The sequence below is a fragment of the Tiliqua scincoides genome, chromosome 2 (genome assembly GCF_035046505.1).
Source record: "Tiliqua scincoides isolate rTilSci1 chromosome 2, rTilSci1.hap2, whole genome shotgun sequence".
In the NCBI taxonomy this organism is placed as follows: domain Eukaryota; kingdom Metazoa; phylum Chordata; class Lepidosauria; order Squamata; family Scincidae; genus Tiliqua; species Tiliqua scincoides.
In genome coordinates, this window is record NC_089822.1 from 10,398,448 (window position 1) to 10,417,445 (window position 18,998).

At 42.1% G+C, this 18,998-nt stretch overlaps 1 protein-coding gene across 1 annotated transcript; it reads left to right on the forward strand.

Annotated features, from left to right (window-relative positions):
* The first annotated feature begins 5,135 nt into the window (after window positions 1-5,135).
* C2H18orf54 (chromosome 2 C18orf54 homolog) lies at window positions 5,136-13,032 on the forward strand. Its single transcript, XM_066618075.1, has 5 exons — window positions 5,136-5,296; window positions 7,020-7,125; window positions 8,666-8,797; window positions 10,742-10,812; window positions 12,209-13,032. Exons 1-5 carry the CDS (start codon window positions 5,136-5,138, stop codon window positions 12,291-12,293), a joined length of 555 nt encoding a protein of 184 aa, XP_066474172.1. The 3' UTR covers window positions 12,294-13,032.
* The last annotated feature ends 5,966 nt before the right edge of the window (window positions 13,033-18,998 follow it).

Genomic DNA, 18,998 nt, shown 5'->3' on the forward strand with positions numbered 1-18,998 from the left:
GAAATTGACAACATCATGAATTTAATAAATCTCATGATTGCTGTCTTTGTTGCTTTCTTACTTTTTGACAGCTATTGGAACCCATCTGATTAGCACCACCAGGAGTCCCTATGGTGAAAAGTAATGGCTTGCTTGATTAAAAAAGGCAAGGTCTACTCTCCAGAATCCACTGTCTCATCTCTTCTGGCAAGTTGTAGCCTTAATAGTAGCAGCAGCTCCTCAAACTCACACAGTTCAATCCAGTATAAGAACAAGCTATATAGGTCTGCATCTCAAGCTCTGGAGGCTTACATTGAAGACTTTGATCTCAGTCATATGTCTCAAGATATAAGGCCTGGAAAAATCTGCATTCCTCAGAGTACTCCTAAAGACTTCAGCTCCTCAAAGGATGGCTTCAAGCACAAGTCTGGTATGTGGGTCTCTCTCCCCTCTGTGTTGTGTATGTGTCTGACGCTCAAAAAGCTTTGGCCGGCATCAAGGGCCAAATGGCAACAGCCGAAGTGTCCTGGCTAATGCAGGTTTCTTTTTGCAATGATTATTTAATGTTGTCTGTGTTGCCCATGTTTTGATGCTTCCATTGAAGATAGTCTTAAGAACATAAGAACATAAGAACAGCCCCACTGGATCAGGCCATAGGCCCATCTAGTCCAGCTTCCTGTATCTCACAGCGGCCCACCAAATGCCCCAGGGAGCACACCAGATAAGAGACCTCGTCCTGGTGCTCTCCCCTACATCTGGCATTCTGACTTAACCCATTCCTAAAATCAGGAGGTTGCGCATACACATCATGGCTTGTACCCCATAATGGATTTTTCCTCCAGAAACTCGTCCAATCCCCTTTTAAAGGCGTCTAGGCTAGACGCCAGCACCACATCCTGTGGCAAGGAGTTCCACAGACTGACCACGCGCTGAGTAAAGAAATATTTTCTTTTGTCTGTCCTAACCCGCCCAACACTCAATTTTAGTGGATGTCCCCTGGTTCTGGTATTATGTGAGAGTGTAAAGAGCATCTCCCTATCCACTCTGTCCATCCCCTGCATAATTTTGTATGTCTCAATCATGTCCCCCCTCAAGCGTCTCTTTTCTAGGCTGAAGAGGCCCAAACGCCGTAGCCTTTCCTCATAAGGAAGGTGCCCCAGCCCCGTAATCAGCTTAGTCTTCAGGTCAACTGAAATGGCTCACAACTGGTCCATAAATATAGATGTTTGTTGTTCTTTGGATAAACAATTTGCTAAAAGAGTTTCCCATTTTGCATTAGATTTATTTTCCACATATCTAATTTCTTTTAGAATATTGTAATGCATTGAATGTTGTGTGCCATGTGCCCATGACTCAGCTGCCATGAACGCAACTGCCAACCCTAACCCAGATGAACCTTTGTGCCATGGTGTTGCTTGCCTGGCAGGAATTATTTACCTTGGACAGGTGTTTAACTACACGAGTGAATTGGTATACTAGTGTAAATACACTGTTCTTAAGCCTTTTATAATTTGTGTTTTTATGTTTTGAGACTGTGAGGATTATGCCAAATCACTTCTTGTTTTCCAGCTTTGAAGAACGTTAAACAGCATGTGATACTAGGTTCTGTTGGTCCACATTTCAGAAGAAAAATGCCTTGTGACCCAGATATGCTCAGTCTCACTACAGATGATCTTCTAGCATTCCCTGCAGATGGTTCTGTATCTTTTGCCCACACTGCTGTACTAAGATCTGCATCTCAGAGAAAAAAACGAAACAGGAAGTCGATGACAGCATTTGCTTCCCGGGTTCATCATCGGACATCATCCTTTGGCAATGAAGAAGAAATGAATTTTCACAAAAATGTTTCTTCCGTGTACAAAGACTCCTGCAGAAAGGAGTATGTGCGGCATAAACATCATAGATATGATTCTGGAGCTTCTGGATTTTCCCTGCAGGACCCGCTCGCTAAGAGAGAGAACTTGGCTTCTGCTTCTCATAAGAACTACCCTCGGTGGCTCACAAGCCAGAAATCTGACTTGAGTGTTTCAGGGATAAGCAGTGTTCCTGATTTCAAGTATCCAATCTGGCTGAAAAGTCATGATCTCTTATCAGATTCTGCTATTGAAAGTTTTGCCCAGAGTGATCCTGTTTCTCTGCCTCATGACAGAATGCCAATAAGGAGTCAAAATGCAGACATATCAAACAACTCTGGGCATAATAGTCTGCTGGACCTACAAAATAAGCCTGATGTTCAAAAAAACTGTCAGTATGATGTTCCAAGTGGGTACTCTATACCTGAAGTCTTAAGAGAGTCCAAGCATCAGTTTAGAGGTAACGTATTGAAGTCTGTCATTTGGTTGTCAATGAATCTTTGAAATGTGAAGAAACAATGAATGATTTCTCCCAAATACCTTTCTGCTACCATGATGCCCGATGACTAGGTGCAGACATAAGACCGCTCACTTGCTTAACTAGGGTCAGGAGTTGCAACCATCCTAAATGTTCCCTCCTTTCCTCTTGTGCACGTATTCCCTCTTCTGTTAGTGTTTTGCAGTTAAGTACGGTCAGCATTACACCAGCAGCTGCGTTTCTGCTAACCAGTGTTGGCACCAGACTACAGTTCAAAGCCACAGTGAAAGATGGGCTTACAGATGGTTTGGGCTTATTGTATTTAGCAAGAATGTCAGTTCACGCATAAAGTTAAGTATACTGTGTTGTTGACACTAAACACCAGTAAAATAAATGAAACTTAATTTGGTCATGACTAGCTTCTTATTGATTTTGGTGGTGCTTAATTTTGATTGTTTTTGTAGAATACAACTCATTTTTAAAGAAAATTATACAGTGTATTAGTATGCCAGGTAATTACAAATGTTACTCCAACCATTCTGAAACAACCTAAGCACTATAGTAGTAGTTGGCAACCTTCAGTCTCGAAAGACTATGGTATCGCGCTCTGAAAGGTGGTTCTGGAACAGCGTCTAGTGTGGCTGAAAAGGCCGATTCGGGAGTGATAATCCCTTCCACACTGGGAGCAAGTGCAGTCTGTCCCTGGTCTGTCTCCCTGGCTGTGGGCCTTCCTTCTTTACCTCTTAGCCTCAGACTATTGGCCAAGTGTCTCTTCAAACTGGGAAAGGCCATGTTGCACCACCTGGCTCCAAGCGGGCCGCTCAGAGGCCAGGGTTTCCCACTTGTTGAGGTCCACTCCTAAGGCCTTCAGATCCCTCTTGCAGATGTCCTTGTATCGCAGCTGTGGTCTACCTGTAGGGCGCTTTCCTTGCACGAGTTCTCCATAGAGGAGATCCTTTGGGATCCGGCCATCATCCATTCTCACGACATGACCGAGCCAACGCAGGCGTCTCTGTTTCAGTAGTGCATACATGCTAGGGATTCCAGCACGTTCCAGGACTGTGTTGTTTGGAACTTTGTCCTCCCAGGTGATGCCGAGAATACGTCGGAGACAGCGCATGTGGAAAGCATTCAGTTTCCTCTCCTGTTGTGAGTGAAGAGTCCAATGCAGCTATCACAATGCAGTATCGATGCAGCTATCACTACCCACTCTGCCAAAGATCTCCAGCAGCTCATGGCTCGTTTTAGCAAGGCCTGCCAAGATTTTGGACTGACAATCAGCCTGAAGAAAACACAGGTCATGGTTCAGGATGTGGACTCACCTCCCTGCATTACAATCTCTGAGCATGAACTGGAGGTTGTCCATGACTTTGTGTACCTTGGCTCAACGATCTCCGACACTCTTTCTCTCGATACCGAGCTAAACAAACGCATCGGTAAAGTAGCTACCACGTTTTTCAGACTCACAAAGAGAGTCTGGTCCAACAAGAAGCTGACGGAACATACCAAGATCCAGGTCTACAGAGCTTGCGTCCTGAGTACACTTCTGTACTGCAGCGAGTCATGGACTCTTCACTCACAACAGGAGAGGAAACTGAATGCTTTCCACATGCGCTGCCTCCGACAAACCTAAGCACTATAGCAAAACAAAATAGAAATAAACTCCAATAAAGATAACAACAAAAGCAGTTAAAGGCAAAAAAACATTCTTTTTAAAAGTTGAAATGAGCAGGATGGACTTATTGAAGCATCTGAAACAGGTTCCAAACCCTGGCCTGCAAGTCAGATCCGGTGCCCATCACAATCTTTCTCCTGGGTGAACAGAACTTACCACTTCACCGGGGAGCTGCCGCAGTGTGCCTCTGATCACCCTCAAATTGAGCACCAACCAGCTGCTTCTGTGTTCCGTTGCTCCAGCAGGCTTTGTGCCCAGATTTCCGGGCAGAAGCAGCTGGCTAGTGCACAGTTTGGGGGCAATCAGAGGCTCCCTAGTGGAACAGTAAGCTCTGTTCACACCAGGGAAGAGTTTTCCACCACACAGTGGTCTCCGGTTTGGAGACTGCTGATCTTAAAGATATTAATGAAGCAGAAGGTGAATATGAGGAAGGCCTCATAGCTTAGCAGTTAAGTGTGTCAAAATCCCACATTCCATCCTTAGTATCTCTAGGTAGAACTAGGAGACCTGCCTGAAATTCTGAAGAAGCCACTGCCAGTCATTGTAGACAATATGGAAGCAGGTGGAGCAAGGGCCTGACAATAGAAGACAGCTCCATATGGGAAGGATTTTCTGCAACAGCGACACCATCACAGAAAAGGCTGTCTTCCACATAGCCATCTGTGTAACTAGAGTCAGGGGCAACTAGAGAAGGGCCTTAGCAGAGAATCTCAAATGATAGGCAGGTTCATTTTGAACAAGGCAGTGTTTTAGACGTGGCTTCCTCAATTGTTAGGGCTTTATAGGTTGAAAACAGACCTTTGGATTGTGCCTGGCAACACACTGGATGCCAGTGGAAATTTTTAAGCACTGGAGAAATATGTACACTCCCTACAGTAAGCCTCAACTCTACCTGTCTGCTCTCTGGGAGGTGAATACCTTACAGGTAGGGAAGAGAACTACAAGTACCCACGAAGCACTCCCAGTCATATAATCATGATTAGTAAAGGCCCCATGCAGATTTGGTATTGTCCCATTTCTTATTTTGTGCAGTTTAAATATAGTACGAGTATATTCTTACTCACCTGAATTTGATTTTTAGAATCAAATAATGCAAATCATGTCAGATATGAATTAAAGATGCCTTGTGTTTAATTGTGACTTACAATAAATGATTTTAGGTGATGACACTGAGTTAGTACTTTGGAAAGCAAAAAGAACTCTGGAAACATCTGTTGAGGAATTAACCAGTGCCCTGAAAAATGATGGCAGCCCTTGTACAGTGGATGTACTAGAAGCGGAAAGATCATGGGATGATGTTCCAATTGGCTTGTGAGTAAGCAAAAGATCCATATAATGTTACAAAGCACAGTAGTGATTTCACAGTTGTGGGTTTGTTGTTTCATAACACCATGATGGAGAGCCAGTTCTGTTGGAGCCATGATTTAATGCTTGTTTTGCATGCCGTCTCCTAGCCTTGGGCGTGCATGTTGTCCTCTACCCTTTGTGCATAAAGGATGCTACTTCTTGCCCTGATATATTAGAACAAATCAGGATTGGTTGTGACACTGGAAGTTAAAAGTGAAATTTTAACTTCTTAACTGAGTGCTCAAGCAAACCAGATTCCGAAGCTGGAATGCAGTTGAAAGGGTGAGAAGGATACTCTGTTATGCTTCTGACTTATGTTACTTAAAAGTTCATTGTGGTCAGAATTTTCAAGGGTTGGTCTGGAACAAATAGAGAGATGAAGGCTGTACATATGTTTACGGATATGCCATGAAAAAGCTGTTTGGATAAAATCACTTGTGGGAACCCATTTTTATAAAAACACACTAAAACTAAACCATTATCAGTGTTTCTCAGACTGTGAGTTGGGACCCATTAGGTGGGTCATGAACCAATTTCAGGTGGGTCCCCATTCATTTCAATATTTTATTTTTAATATATTAGACTTGATGCTACCCTGGTATGTTACTGCTTCTGGGGAAATGTTAGACACCTGTACAGGCTGAGCCTCATTATTCGCCTGGGTTCCGTTCCAAGCACTCACTTGGATGGCAAAAAATGCACTATAGCAAATCAATTTAAAAAATAAAGTTTCTTCGCTCTGGTGATTGAAAAACAGCCTTGCTGACCTTTGTGATGTAAGATAAGAGAAGAAGATAATCCATCAATCAGTCCTCCTCCAAGAGTTTACAAAGGCGCTTCACTCAGCCCCTCCCTCACCACCTTTCTGCTCAGAGGGAAGGGAGGGGCCCACTGGGGAGAGAAGGATTGATGGATTGTCAGCCAGCTGCCCCCCCCCTCATTAAGGAGGCTATTGTTAAAGGACTGTTCAGTTTTTAAAACAGATTCTAAAGGGATGCATTTTTCCCCTTCTCCAGGGATCAGCACATTCCTTCTCATTTGCAGTGGCCATTCGTGTTGAGTCAAATCTGTGTATAAAAAATCCATGTATAAATAGGCTGGACCTGTATTTTAAACAGCTACTATGTATATTCTTTTAACAATGATAGTCAATGGGACTTACTCCTGGGTAAGTGTGGGTAGGATTGCAGCCTAAGACTGTTAAAAATTTTCCTGCTTGATGATGTCACTTCCAGTCATGATATCCCTTTTGGTGGGTCCTGACAGATTCTCATTCTAAAAAGTGGGTCCCGGTGCTAAAAGTTTGAGAAGCCCTGCATTATATTATGCAGACACATACTGAACTTCATTGAATCATGGATAACACTTGTGGAGTTTATTTTGGTTAGATGGGCTCTTGGATTTTATTCATGCTCTGACTGTTGGTACCAGGGCAGCATTGCTGCACTGTCTGGCTTTAAGTGCTATATTTGATGGGGAAAGTTCTACTGATACAGCAACATCAATTTTATCATCATTTTATCTGGTGTGCTCCCTGGGGCATTTGGTGGGCCGCTGTGAGATACAGGAAGCTGGACTAGATGGGCCTATGGCCTGATCCAGTGGGGATGTTCTTATGTATCAAAATATTTTTGAGGTTGAAAAGTGATCTCAAGCAAGTCATTAAACTCCAGGTGTCTCTGTTTAGGAAATCTCCTGTGCCTGTATATTGTGAGGAGGAAGACCCACTGCAAACCCCTAAAGCAAGCATCGTTAATGAATTCTTAGAAGATTGCTTAAAGAATAGCAGTCAGGTAAGTGAAAAGGGGGTCTTTTGTAAAAAGCTTGTATTTGATTGAGCAGTAGTTTTTCAAACAGTTCTGGGCAACCCTCAGGATATACATAAGGTTATCAGGAGTTTCTTAATTAAGCAGAAAATATTGGAAGTGTTAAGTGGAATATCAGAAGTGTTAAGTAGATTCTAGGGAGTACTCTGAATTTGTAAGGGGAATACTAAAAGCCATAAGGCCTGTTATCACCTCTCCATGTGAGCAGGCTGGGCCCTAGACAATGGGTGTCTTTTAGACAAGGCAGTGTGCAAAGGGTTTCCTCAGTATAGGAAGCATGCAAATAGCTGTGTAAGAGCATAAAATGTTGTTGTGCTTATATTTTAAGTGTCTCGGCATATTTATTTAATGGGTGCAGGGTGTTATCAATGCCTCAGTCAAATTCTGCAATTTGAACAGAACTTTTTGAACAGAACCAGACCAGGAGGTCTGGTCTAGAGGGTAGAGCCTCCATTTGCCTGAAGATTAACATCCACAAGGTCGCCAGTTCGAGGCCACCGGCACCGTGCGACCTTGAAGCAGCTGGCAAGCTGCAGCTGAGCTGTTCCATCTGCTCGGAGCGTGGGAGGATGGAGGCCAGGATGTTAAACCAGATCGGAGTGTAACATCTTGAATGTGGTGGTTCTTGAAAGAGAGAACCTTCTTTCAATTTGTAAAAATCCCTGCGTGGATTTAATAAGCCTGCCTGTGTAAACCGCCTTGAATAAAGTCTTGAATAAAGACCAAGAAAGGCGGTATATAAATACTGTATATTATTATTATTATATTAGAAGGATTCCTATAAAACTTCTAGACCAGACATACTTAACAGATCTGTTAGTTATAAATTGATTTATGTCTCTCATCTTTTGTCCCTTTAGTGTAATTTTCTATGTCTATAGAAGTTCTCCTACTTATGAACGTTCAACTTGCAAACACTTTCAACCCCAACTTCTGGGTTGTAGCTGATGCTGCTGATTACAGAAGCCACTCAGAAGCACAATGAAACTGTCAGCATCCTGAGTTAAACTGACAGCAGCAGCAGCAGTGGGGATTGGGGCATCACTGTGCTTATGAACAAAGGGCGCAATCCTAATCAACTTTCCAGCACTGGCATAGCTGTTCCAGTGAGGCATGTGCTGCATCCTTCAGTTGGGGGGGGGCAGTCATGGAGGCCTCTTCAAGGTAAAGCAATGTTTGTTCCCTTACTTAGGAGTTGCATTGCCCTTAGGTCAGTGCTGGGAAATTAGGTTAGGATTGAGGCCAAAGTGACTTAGGAACAGACCCCTGGAACTGAAAGTGTTAATAACTAGGGGAGTTTCTGTATTTCTGGGTTGGGGAGCACTCAGAATATGAGTGCTAAAAGTGGGACGAGCCCCCGCCCAAAGGACCTCAGAAATCCTCTTTGTATAAGGAAAGCAATCCACCTCAAGTCACAGTCTTCAAATGTCAATTGTGCAGAAAACTTCTTCAGCTTTTACTTTGAGTTTGATGTCCTTTGATTGCAAAAGTCTGTCTTTGATTCCAGGAAAGTACTTTTTCAGGAGGGAATCATCATGGGCCTGTGGAGGCTTTGAAGCTAATGCTCTTTAATCTTCAAGCAGTTCAGCAAAGTTTCGCCCAAAACAAAATGGCTGAACAAAGTGAGGAGTTTAAAAAAGTAAGCAGTTCCTTTCTGGATGAGACTCACATTGGGCTTTAATTTTTCTGTATATTTTTTCCCCATCACTTGGAAAAAGCTCATTGAAAACATGTTCTCTGAAAATTAAAGTGTAGGTGCCTTAATTCAGGACTTGGAAATAACAATGGTTCTGTATGCATGAATATTTAGGGTTCGGTATTTGAGTACTCTGTTTCAGTGGAGAAGAACGGCTATAGGGAATGGTCTGATCTGCTTGTCAACTGATATAGATCATAAAGGACTTGGCATGCTAAAAATGTTATACACCAGGGGTGTCAAACTCATACAGAGGGCCGAAGAGCATTCATCATGTCTCCTGAGGGCCGAAAGTGATGTCATTAGACAGAAAGTGATATTAAACAGGTCATAACCAAAAATAAACACTTTTTCTCACTTAGCTGCAAATGATAGAAGAGAAAACATGCAAATCTTGATCACATTTCAAGATAAGGGATAGCCCAATTTTCATGTGGACTGCCCTTTCAGTAGTAACACCTCAGCACTGCTCAGAAGCTGAGAGCCTGAGGGCAGGATAAAAATCTTTCAAGGGCTGCATCTGGCCCCCAGGCCTTATGTTTGACACCCCTGTTATACATGGTAACATTGCTAATTTTAAAAAGGAAGACACAGGTGCACCAATGTGCTGGACAAGCATGTTATTGGGCAGTTTCTCATAGGGTAGTTAGAGCTGTGAACCTCAAATCTACTTGCCCTATAGCAGTGGTTTTGTGGCCCATCAATGGGACACAGCCCAATTTTTGGTGATTTGAGAAACTTACAGGGTAGATTAGGCTGCGTACTTGAAGAGTTAAACAACCTGCTACTTGGGAGGAGAACTGCTACCCAATCACCATTATAACCACAGAGGCTTCAGCAGCTGGTAAAGTGAAACCTTTTTTTAGGTGAATCCTGCTGTTAAAAAGTTTGGGAACTCTACAGGCCTTGGGCAAATGGCTAATCATCATTGTTCCTACTAGCATTTATGTAGCACTGCTCATGTATTATTTCACTAATTTTTGAAGTGATTATATCAGTATTATTATTTTTACTATTCCCATGTTATGCAAGGAGAAGCTGAGGCTAAGAGAATAATGGCTTGCCTGAAGCATTTAACGAATTCATGGTTGAGCCAGAGAATTCATGGTTTGGAAAGGAGAAAAGGGTGGGGAAGGAGAGGGAAGGCAGGTTTCAAATTGGTGGTTGGAAGTAGCAATCTATTATGTGAAAATTGCCGGGTGTATTTTGACCTGCAATCTTTCAGAGATTTTTGTGTTGTCTTGTTCTGGTACATCAGTTAAAACAACTCAGTATTTTATTTCAAGTAGTATAAAAGAACAGGATACATGAGCTGCTAAGGAAGACCTTTGATTGAAATGCATTGTCCAGTCTTTACATTATAAATTGCTACTTCCAAACACCGGCTTGTGGGGCTTGTGAATTGTGAACAGCTTGTGAGTTGGGGCAGGCTGGTGTTGTTCCCCACCCCCCAAAAAGATGAGATATGAATTGGGGACTTCATGGCTCACAGCTGCTACCAAAACCAGTTCTATTGTATGCTACTTTATATCAATTGCAGTGCTGTCTCTTTATTTTCTTCTAAAATTTATACCCAGTTCTTCTACCTTGAACCAAAGATAGTGCATATATACTGTGATACAATGTATGGTACTATATGTATAATTGTAGTTACCTTCATAACATATTTGTTAAAACATATTAGAATTAAACCTGTAAAGAGTGAGCAAGGAGTAATAGAATTTGGGTACATTGGAAGCTGTAGTGTAAGCATCCTGCTTTTTGGCTAATACATGAAACGCAAGTGACCTTCCAAATTTTTTCTCTGCATTTCTTGAGAGGAACAACATTCAGAAAAGAATTATGCCCTTGATCTGTTGTGGTGATCCAGTTTTGTTTCTTTTACAGGCTTCAGATGAAGCTGTTGAATACAAGCTCTGTGATTGTGATACGATCCCTGGAACAAAGTCCCTTCACAGGTAAGCATTCTGTTGCTCTGAGGCAGAAATTCTGAAACCAGCTGAGCTGGAACAATTCAGTAGAACTGCCAGTGATTTAAAAACTGCCATGTAAATGGTCTTTGTTGCCTCAGCTGCAGGTGGCGGAGATAATACATGTGCAGAAGTTAAAGCAAAGGTGTCAAAACATGACACTCCTGTGGGCTGGATAGGGCTTACAGAAGCTCTTTGTCAGGTCCCCGTGATTTGGGCTCTCCCAGTACCACAGTCAGTTCCTGTTTAACGATATTGCTTCCAGCCCTCAGCAGGCATCATGAATGCTATTCGGCCTGCTGTTTGAAACGAATTTGACACCCCTGAGCTAGAGCATCCACACTGATGTCCAGTTCCCAGAGACCTTTTTTGGCATGTTTTTCTATTGCTGACCCCACCCCCCTTTATAAGAAAGAGAATCCAGGTGAATGGATTTTCTTGACGACGAGGCATTCTTGTGGGCACCCTGGCTCATGTATTGCTTCTTCCATGTGGCTGCAGCTACAGGGCCACTCCACAAGGGCAACATTAAAATGTCTGAGCCAAGGCTGTATCTTCTTCAAGTCACACATTGGTTTAACTGTATTTTAGTTCATGCCGCAAATTGATACAACTAACTATTGGTTCCCAGTGTTATTTGTAAATATAAATTAGTTTGGATACAAATGTTTTTACAAATAGAGCCTGTTTGTACATTCTTAACTTGGAAAACCTGCAACCTGGAAAAAAAATTAAAATGTTGGAATGTGTTATGCTGACAGCTGAGGTACGGAATGCCTTGCTTATGGGTTTCCTGGAGGCATCTGTCTGGTTACTAATGGAAATAGACTGCTGGATTTGCACCTCAATACTACCCAGGGCTTACACTTCACCACCATAAGCCCTGGACTAGCAGTTCAAAAGCCACACCAGTGTCATGCGCTTCAGGGCTGTGGGTGCAAACAGACAAAGGCCTGTATGTACAACAGAAGCTCCTCTTTGGCTGTTAAGAAGCAGTCGGGGAGGGGTGTTAGTGAATGGTTCAAACCATTCAGGCATGTGTGTGGAAGCATGGTTCAAGCATGTGTGTGGAACATGCTGTGCTCTAACATTCCTCAAGACAGACAAAACATATGCCAATGGGCACACAGACGCAGCACCTGCCAATTGTAATTTTTTTCCCCTTGAGTGGCTTATCTTTAGTTAAATCCAGCAAAAAGCAGAATGCCTGGGATGAACTTTGTGCAGTAGTAAAACTGCAGAGTAAGTATTGTATCTCAGGAGGAGCCACTAGCTGCTTGAATCTAAATCCTCTGAATGCATTGTTATATCACTAGGCTGCCAATAAGAATTATATCTGCAGTACACTTGTATACTAAGTCAGAAGCCTTTGTTTGTTTTGTAGGGCTTTGCACCATTTATCTCGACTTAAAGATCTGGTTGAAGATACAGGTGGCAAAAAGGAATTGGAAGATGTCATTGAGACATGAAGCAGGTGTCATTATCTACCTCTTGAGATGATTTTGTGCCCCAAGTAAATGTACAGTCACAGTTATAGTTGAGTGCAGTGGAAACATTTCCTAGAGTGGACTTGTTAATCTCCAGTACATGACAAGAATGTTTTAAGGAGCTGCAGCATTTCTGTACTTCTTCAGTGCTGTAGCTTAAAAAAACAGAATTGGTCTCAAACTGCTTGAGCTACCTATTGCACCATCTCACTGAAGTCAAATATTCCCCGTTTGAATTGTGACTCTTTAAAAATGAAGACAAAACAACCTTCAGAATCCTCGGACCTTGACTCTTGAGTCCCCCACAAATGGCTTTACCACAAACAACTTTTGAAACTCTCCTCCACGTTGTCTAGCATGAGCAGCGGCTGCTCAAGACAAACCAAGTCTAAAGCCCTGTGTGGGCTCGCGGAACTAGCCTCTGTTGCTACCAGGAGTATTAAAAGTATTACAACCAAAACTAGTGGCGTATCAAAGCTGGTCCTCTGGAGACAAGAAATGGGACAAATGCTGTAATGGATGTGTTATGACAGTGTTGTGGCTGCAATCTCTTCTTTTGAGTCACTGATATGGTTGCACTTGGGTGATACGAACTTGAATCCCTGGCTTCCTCTTTAGTAGTGGAAACACAAATCAACTTATTTCAGAAATACAAACTGTATTTCATTCTAATCACATGCAGCATCCTGTGATCAGATTTCACCATCTTAATACTTTTGAAATGCATAGGATGGCACATCTTTTATTAATATTTTAAAAAATCAATAAGGTGATACATCGCAGTTCTCCAGAAAATCATGTGCTAGCCACTGTTGCCTAGAAGTGCAGGTGATGTTGCTGTAAAGTTTGATGTTTGAATCCATCAGTTTTCAAACACAAGTTGTTTCTTTCAGTGTTCATTCTTGTGAATGAGAGACATTTAAAAAAAATAGAACACTGGGACCAAATGTATTCCATGTTTACTCACTGCAAATGTCTGTGTGAAGCTGAACATTCTCAAAGTGCCTTTAAAACGTTTTGATGATAAGCATCTATTTTCAGGATGGGGCATTGCCTCCTCATTTGTTGCTTGAAGACTTGGGAACATTAATGAAAAAATAGATTAATGCCTCAGACTATGGCAATATTTTCAAATAACTTAGACAATCTAAATAAGGTCCCCTTGACTTCTGCTGATTGAATGAAAATGTTAAGCTCCTCTTTCAATGCAATCCTAAGCATGTCTACTCTGAAGTAAGTCTAGTTGAGTTCCTTGGAACTTCTAGTTACTGCCTTTCTGGTCCTTCTTTGCTCTTGGGTTAGGCCTTCTGTTTGAAAGCTGCAGGCATAATTTAGCTATGCTTCAGTGCAGATCTTGAAGGGCGTGCCTCTACTTGAATGATTTATGGACACATTTGGACAATACATTAATCAGATGACAAGATAGTCGTGCTTCCCAGACCTTGCAGTGGCATACCTCCTTCAGCAGGTACTGTTGCATTTCAGAGCAGCCTCTGTTGCCAGATGTATGGTGATGGGGAGCAGCCACCTGAAGGAAGGAAGACTGCAATTAACAGACAATTGCAGAGCCCTCGCTCCAAGCCTGTTCTGTTGGATGCTTTTATTTATTTAAAATATTTTCATCCCACCTTCTATCCGATCATTGAAATGCCCAAGGCAGCTAACATCTCTGTGTTTTAAAACAGCTGTTTAATAATTTAAACACAATCCAGGATAGAGAAACTGGAGAAACATTCAGGAACTGGTCAGGCCATGGGCAAGTCAGAAACAAGGAAGTTTTCACATGTTATCTAATGAACCCCATAAGGGAGGGGACCCCAGCCTTATCTTCCACAGCATGGGAGTTACACAGTAGCAATAGCTAAGACTTTCTTCCCTGTTTCCATCAATTGCCCCCCTTCATGGATATAAAACCGATCCTACTCAAATGGGTTGTGTTGTATGGGTTGGATTGTGTGGCATGCAATGGACCTTTAAGTATTGCTACTCCCCAAGCAGCTAAGCCTTTAATGCCCTCTTGTGATTTTTTCCCTCTCCCTATATTTAGGGAAAAATACATAACAAATGAAATACATAAAAATTACAAAGAATAAGTAATGTATACATGAATCTTTAAGAAAGACTTGCATCCATATGAAGTTGTCATTTATAAGCCATTCTTCAAATGGTGATAAACCTAAAGGATCTAATTCTAAATCCATTGAGAAATGCTAGCAGAGCACTCGTCCAGTGTTATAGTGTAATCTTTTAGCAACAGTCAGGGCACAGAAAGTCTACATCTAACCATCCTGCATTTAGCTTCCATGACATAAGCAGTTAATTCAAAAGAACAAATATCAACAAATATCCATTTTTGTTGTATTACAGTGCTGACACAGCTAATAATGCCTTCCCAAAGGGATGGTATCTCTGGTTCTGGCCTTCCTCAAACCCTTCCAGTGGCTCTACTAATCAGTGACCCTCCACCAAACTGCCACGGCACACCAATATGTCATGGCGCTGTGGTTGAATATTGCTTATCTAGGTGGATTAGTTTGGCTTATGAGGCATGCTTGAGTTGTTTTCTACTACTTCTGCTGATGTTGGGGTCTGTGTACCTCTTCTGTTTTCCTGACTCTTTCTCTGGATTCCTCTCTGATTAAAATCTTGGCAGATTTATTTTTCATATGCTTAGGTAAAGGTAAAGGTTCCCTCCGGCGTGAAACCTAGTTGTTTCTGACTCTAGGGGCTAATTTCTGTTTCTAAGCCGAGGAGCCGGTTGTCCATAGATAGTTTCCGTGGTCATGTGGCCAGCATGACTAAATGCCTAAGTGCACAGAATACTGTTGCCTTCCCACCAAGGTGGTACCTATTTATCTACTTGCATTTTTACATGCTTTCAAACTGCTAGGTTGGCAGGATAGGTTCATATGTTTAATCCGCCCTTATTCCAAGGAGCTCGGGGTGGTGTACATGATTCTTTCCCTGAGAGTCTCCAAAATGCTGATGCTAAGTCCTTCCTTAGCTTTCCTATGTTCAGCTTTTGTCATACTCATTAACCAGATGTCTGCCACTTTTGACACTGTTTGTAATAAAACCTAATGAAATTCAGCCAGGTGTTTTAATATTTATGTGCAGTCTTCAATACATTCCTTAAATGTCCATGAAACGGAAATAAGTATGTTTCCATTATGAAGCTTTTGTGATGTTTCAAGGATTTTTCAACCTCCTAAATCCTGGTTAAGTGTGACATCTGCACTAGGCCAAAGGGTCCACGTCAGTTGTCACCTCCTGCAGCTTGTCATCCCCGGAGTCAATGGGAGTAAGCAAAAGGCAAGCCTGTGAACCTGGCCTATTGAGTATATGCAATTTAGTGTGTGCAAGTCTTTTGATGCCACAATATTTGTCAGGAATTCGGTCGAATGAATGAAGAACAAATTGTTCTTCAGCATGCCATTTGAATCTCCTGGGTAATGGAACAATGATTCAAAGCTTATGTTGGGGGCTGTGATCAATCAATATTTACCTGTGCAAAAGGTATTAGTATTATGCTACTTAATCAAAACTTTGGAAACCTGCACCCTGCAAGCAATTAAGTAGTAGCTAATGTATTGTGCAGTTTAGGAGGTCTTTAGAACTCAAGTTGGGGCAGGTTTGTGAGCAGCCAGCTACCTTTGGAAAAATAATGAGTGGGGGCAAGATGCCCCCTTGAACTTTACTAAGAAAAAAATACTGTTCACAGCCAGACTTGGTTGAGAAGTCTTGTTCAAGGAGCTTGGTTCTGAAAACGCAAAATAGTTCCTCTCATGACAAGCCTTGAGAGGGACTACTTTGCATTTTCAGAACTGGGCTCCTTGTGGTGCTGGTGGATATTACTGTCTTCACTGTTGTTCTTATGGTTTCCCAAAGACATCTGGCCAGCCATTGTTGAAAACGGGATGCCAGACTCAATAAACCCTTGGGAGTATTCCAACTCTTGGAGTACAGGGTGGTGGAGAGGTGGGATTTTTCATAAAATCTACATGAAGAACAATTTGACTCAATTTCTTCTGATTTGGTGTTCATGAATGAAGATAATGTAGCTGAAGTTTTGGTAAGTAGAAATAGTAATCCTTTTCATGCAGTCAAAAATAGAAACAACCGAAGTTGTACTTAGTAGAAGCAGAGAAGTTACATTTATGTATTTGCAAGGTGTAGGAGTGTGCTTTTGATTTGCGGAGAAAAACACCCAACTATAAACCACTCGATTCTAGACAGAGTCCTAACTAAGGCACGTCCCTCTGAAGCACTCCAAAGCAAGCCAAAACCATGTGAAGCAGCTTCAGGTGACTGGTGGCTTCATTTGGCTTTTCTCCTTTCCATTGCTTTGAGCCTTTCATATATGGAGAAGGTGGCTTTGAAGCAGCTTGGGGAGGAAGAGGCCAAGCAAGGATCAATGTGACTGACAGCTCTGAGCTGTCAGTAAAGCACTTCGCAGCGTAATGAAAGCAGCTAATTAATGTGTCCTTTCATAGTACTTTGTAAACCCACAATTGAAAAACAGGCCTTTTTCCTGAGGCCTGTGGGATCTGAGGCTTCCAAATCATCAGTCCGGTTTGGAATGCCATGAGATTGGTTTGGGTCATGTCTGCTTGGTATGCACGTAGTGCACGCACACACGTGTGTATATAAAACATGTCAGGCAACACCTTTGTCTGAGGATATGATACTAGGGGGCAAAATTTGAACTCTAAACCTCACTTGTAGAAAATCATCCAAGGAACTAGAAGGTGCTTTGTCTCTTTGGGTCCTGCTATACCAATGTCACATGCGTGGCTGTCTTCCTATGCATCTGGGCAGGGAATCGATGATGATCAGCACATGAGGCATGATGGGATCAGAAGTATATTGGATAAACACTGATCACCTTCCAACCTGTTATGGACACACTAGGTCAAACTTCTAAGCAAAAAAGGAATTGTCTCTGTTTCAGAAAGTTCAGAGGCATCTGGGATTACTGTACCATGTGATTCATCAGGGTAAAACAACTGAAGCGTGAGTTTGTATGTCTGAAGTATGTCCAAGTAGCTTGTGAGTGCTTCCAATAGAACTGGTAGCCTAATGTTCAGAATGCTAGCTTGCATAGACCAGAAACTGAAGCAATAACATAACCCTTCCTTCATCTTTGGTTCAGACTGTGCCAGGAACCACCCTTTCCTCATGCCTTGTGGTCTTCTTTCATAGTAGAAATGCTGCAACCTCAATTTAAAAATGTGTCTGCTTGATGGTGGTTTTGTAGGTGTCTCAGAATCAAGGCTACACTTGTTTAACGGTAATGCTCTTTGTCTACCAGTTGCCAGTCACGTTTAGCAAGTGCAGAAATAAATATCAAGTACATACATTTTTATATAAAACTTAGAGCAAAGTTTTCATTCAGACACTGACCCAAGATGTCACAACTTTTATGAGGGTGGCCCACAGTCTCTCCCAAAAACATAACTAGGATAGGGTGAGTGGAACATGCGCCCCAGGTGCAAAAATAAGAGGTGTGAGAACATTAAAGGACTGGGCACTGTGGTTGAGACCCAGGCAATCAAGTCCTGCTCTTTTTCCAACCGCCTCAATTTATTTTTTGCGTGCAATGAGTCACATGAATTCACATCCAAAGGACAAGGCAGTTCACCAGATGTGTTAAGCTCTGCCCACCTCTTGAAATTGGGAGGAAGTGGCAGGTTTCAGTTTTTGTTGTATTGAGAAGTGTTTGTAGGCACTGAACTGATCACACATATTGGAAATGCTCTCACACACACTAGATATCACTTTAATAAATGAAATATTGAAAAGATTATTTCCCCAGCCACAAAATAGCAAACAACTATTGCTATAAAATATACTAAATTAAATGTGTGCCATTTTAAATGGCAAGGAGAGGTGGTGTCACATTTTAAAAGTAATTTAATTCTGCCAGTTACAGGAGTGGGGCTACTATTTGTAACTTGCCCACGGGCACTAATTTTTCTGATCAGTGCTGATCAGTGGTTACAGCACTGATCTGCCCATCCCCTCCACCGAGCAGCTAAAATGACATGGTGAGACCACTCAACTTTACTGCCTAGTTTGTGTTCAGGATATAGGCCTCTATATTGAAGTGACTGGCTCACAGAGTCCTTTAGGTTTATGAGGTAGAGAAGGGGCTTCCACTCTACCATTTCAAAAATGATCGGCAACTTGGAAAGCATCTAAATCTGACCAAGGTATTTATAGCCCTGGCTGTAGATGGTCATGGCCTCTGACTCTCTTCATGTACATGTAGATAACAGGAAAGCAAATTGGGGTGCTTTGAAAGAGGATTTTAGTGACTGGGCTTTTCATACATTGCCAACTGGAAGAGATAAACTTAGCTTACATTTCTACCAGAGGAGGGCCTATGGTTTCATCTCTGGTTATGTCATTTGGTTCCTGTGATGTAAATTAACTGAGTAACCACATAGGTGAGTTTAGAAATAGATCAGTTCCTCCAGGAAACCTGAAAGTTCCTCCAAGATCCTAAAAGAAACAGTTTTGTTTTAAGAAAGAGGATGTTCTGTATTGCAGCCTCTGTTGACTCAGTTTTGTCACACATCCATTACGATGCAGGAATTCCAAGAAGCCCAGTGCCTCCCTGTTTGATCCAGCGATCAAAGTGCTAATCCACCAAATCCAGGAAAACTTTGAATTTCAGTTTTGAAG

What these genes read in the sequence shown, in the direction of transcription:
- C2H18orf54 (XM_066618075.1), top strand. Translation starts at nt 5,136, where the DNA reads ATGATTTTAGGTGATGACACTGAGTTAGTACTTTGGAAAGCAAAAAGA. An exon ending in GATGATGTTCCAATTGGCTT is followed by an intron (nt 5,297 to 7,019) that starts GTGAGTAAGCAA and finishes GTCTCTGTTTAG; the next exon opens with GAAATCTCCTGTGCCTGTAT. An exon ending in GCTTAAAGAATAGCAGTCAG is followed by an intron (nt 7,126 to 8,665) that starts GTAAGTGAAAAG and finishes CTTTGATTCCAG; the next exon opens with GAAAGTACTTTTTCAGGAGG.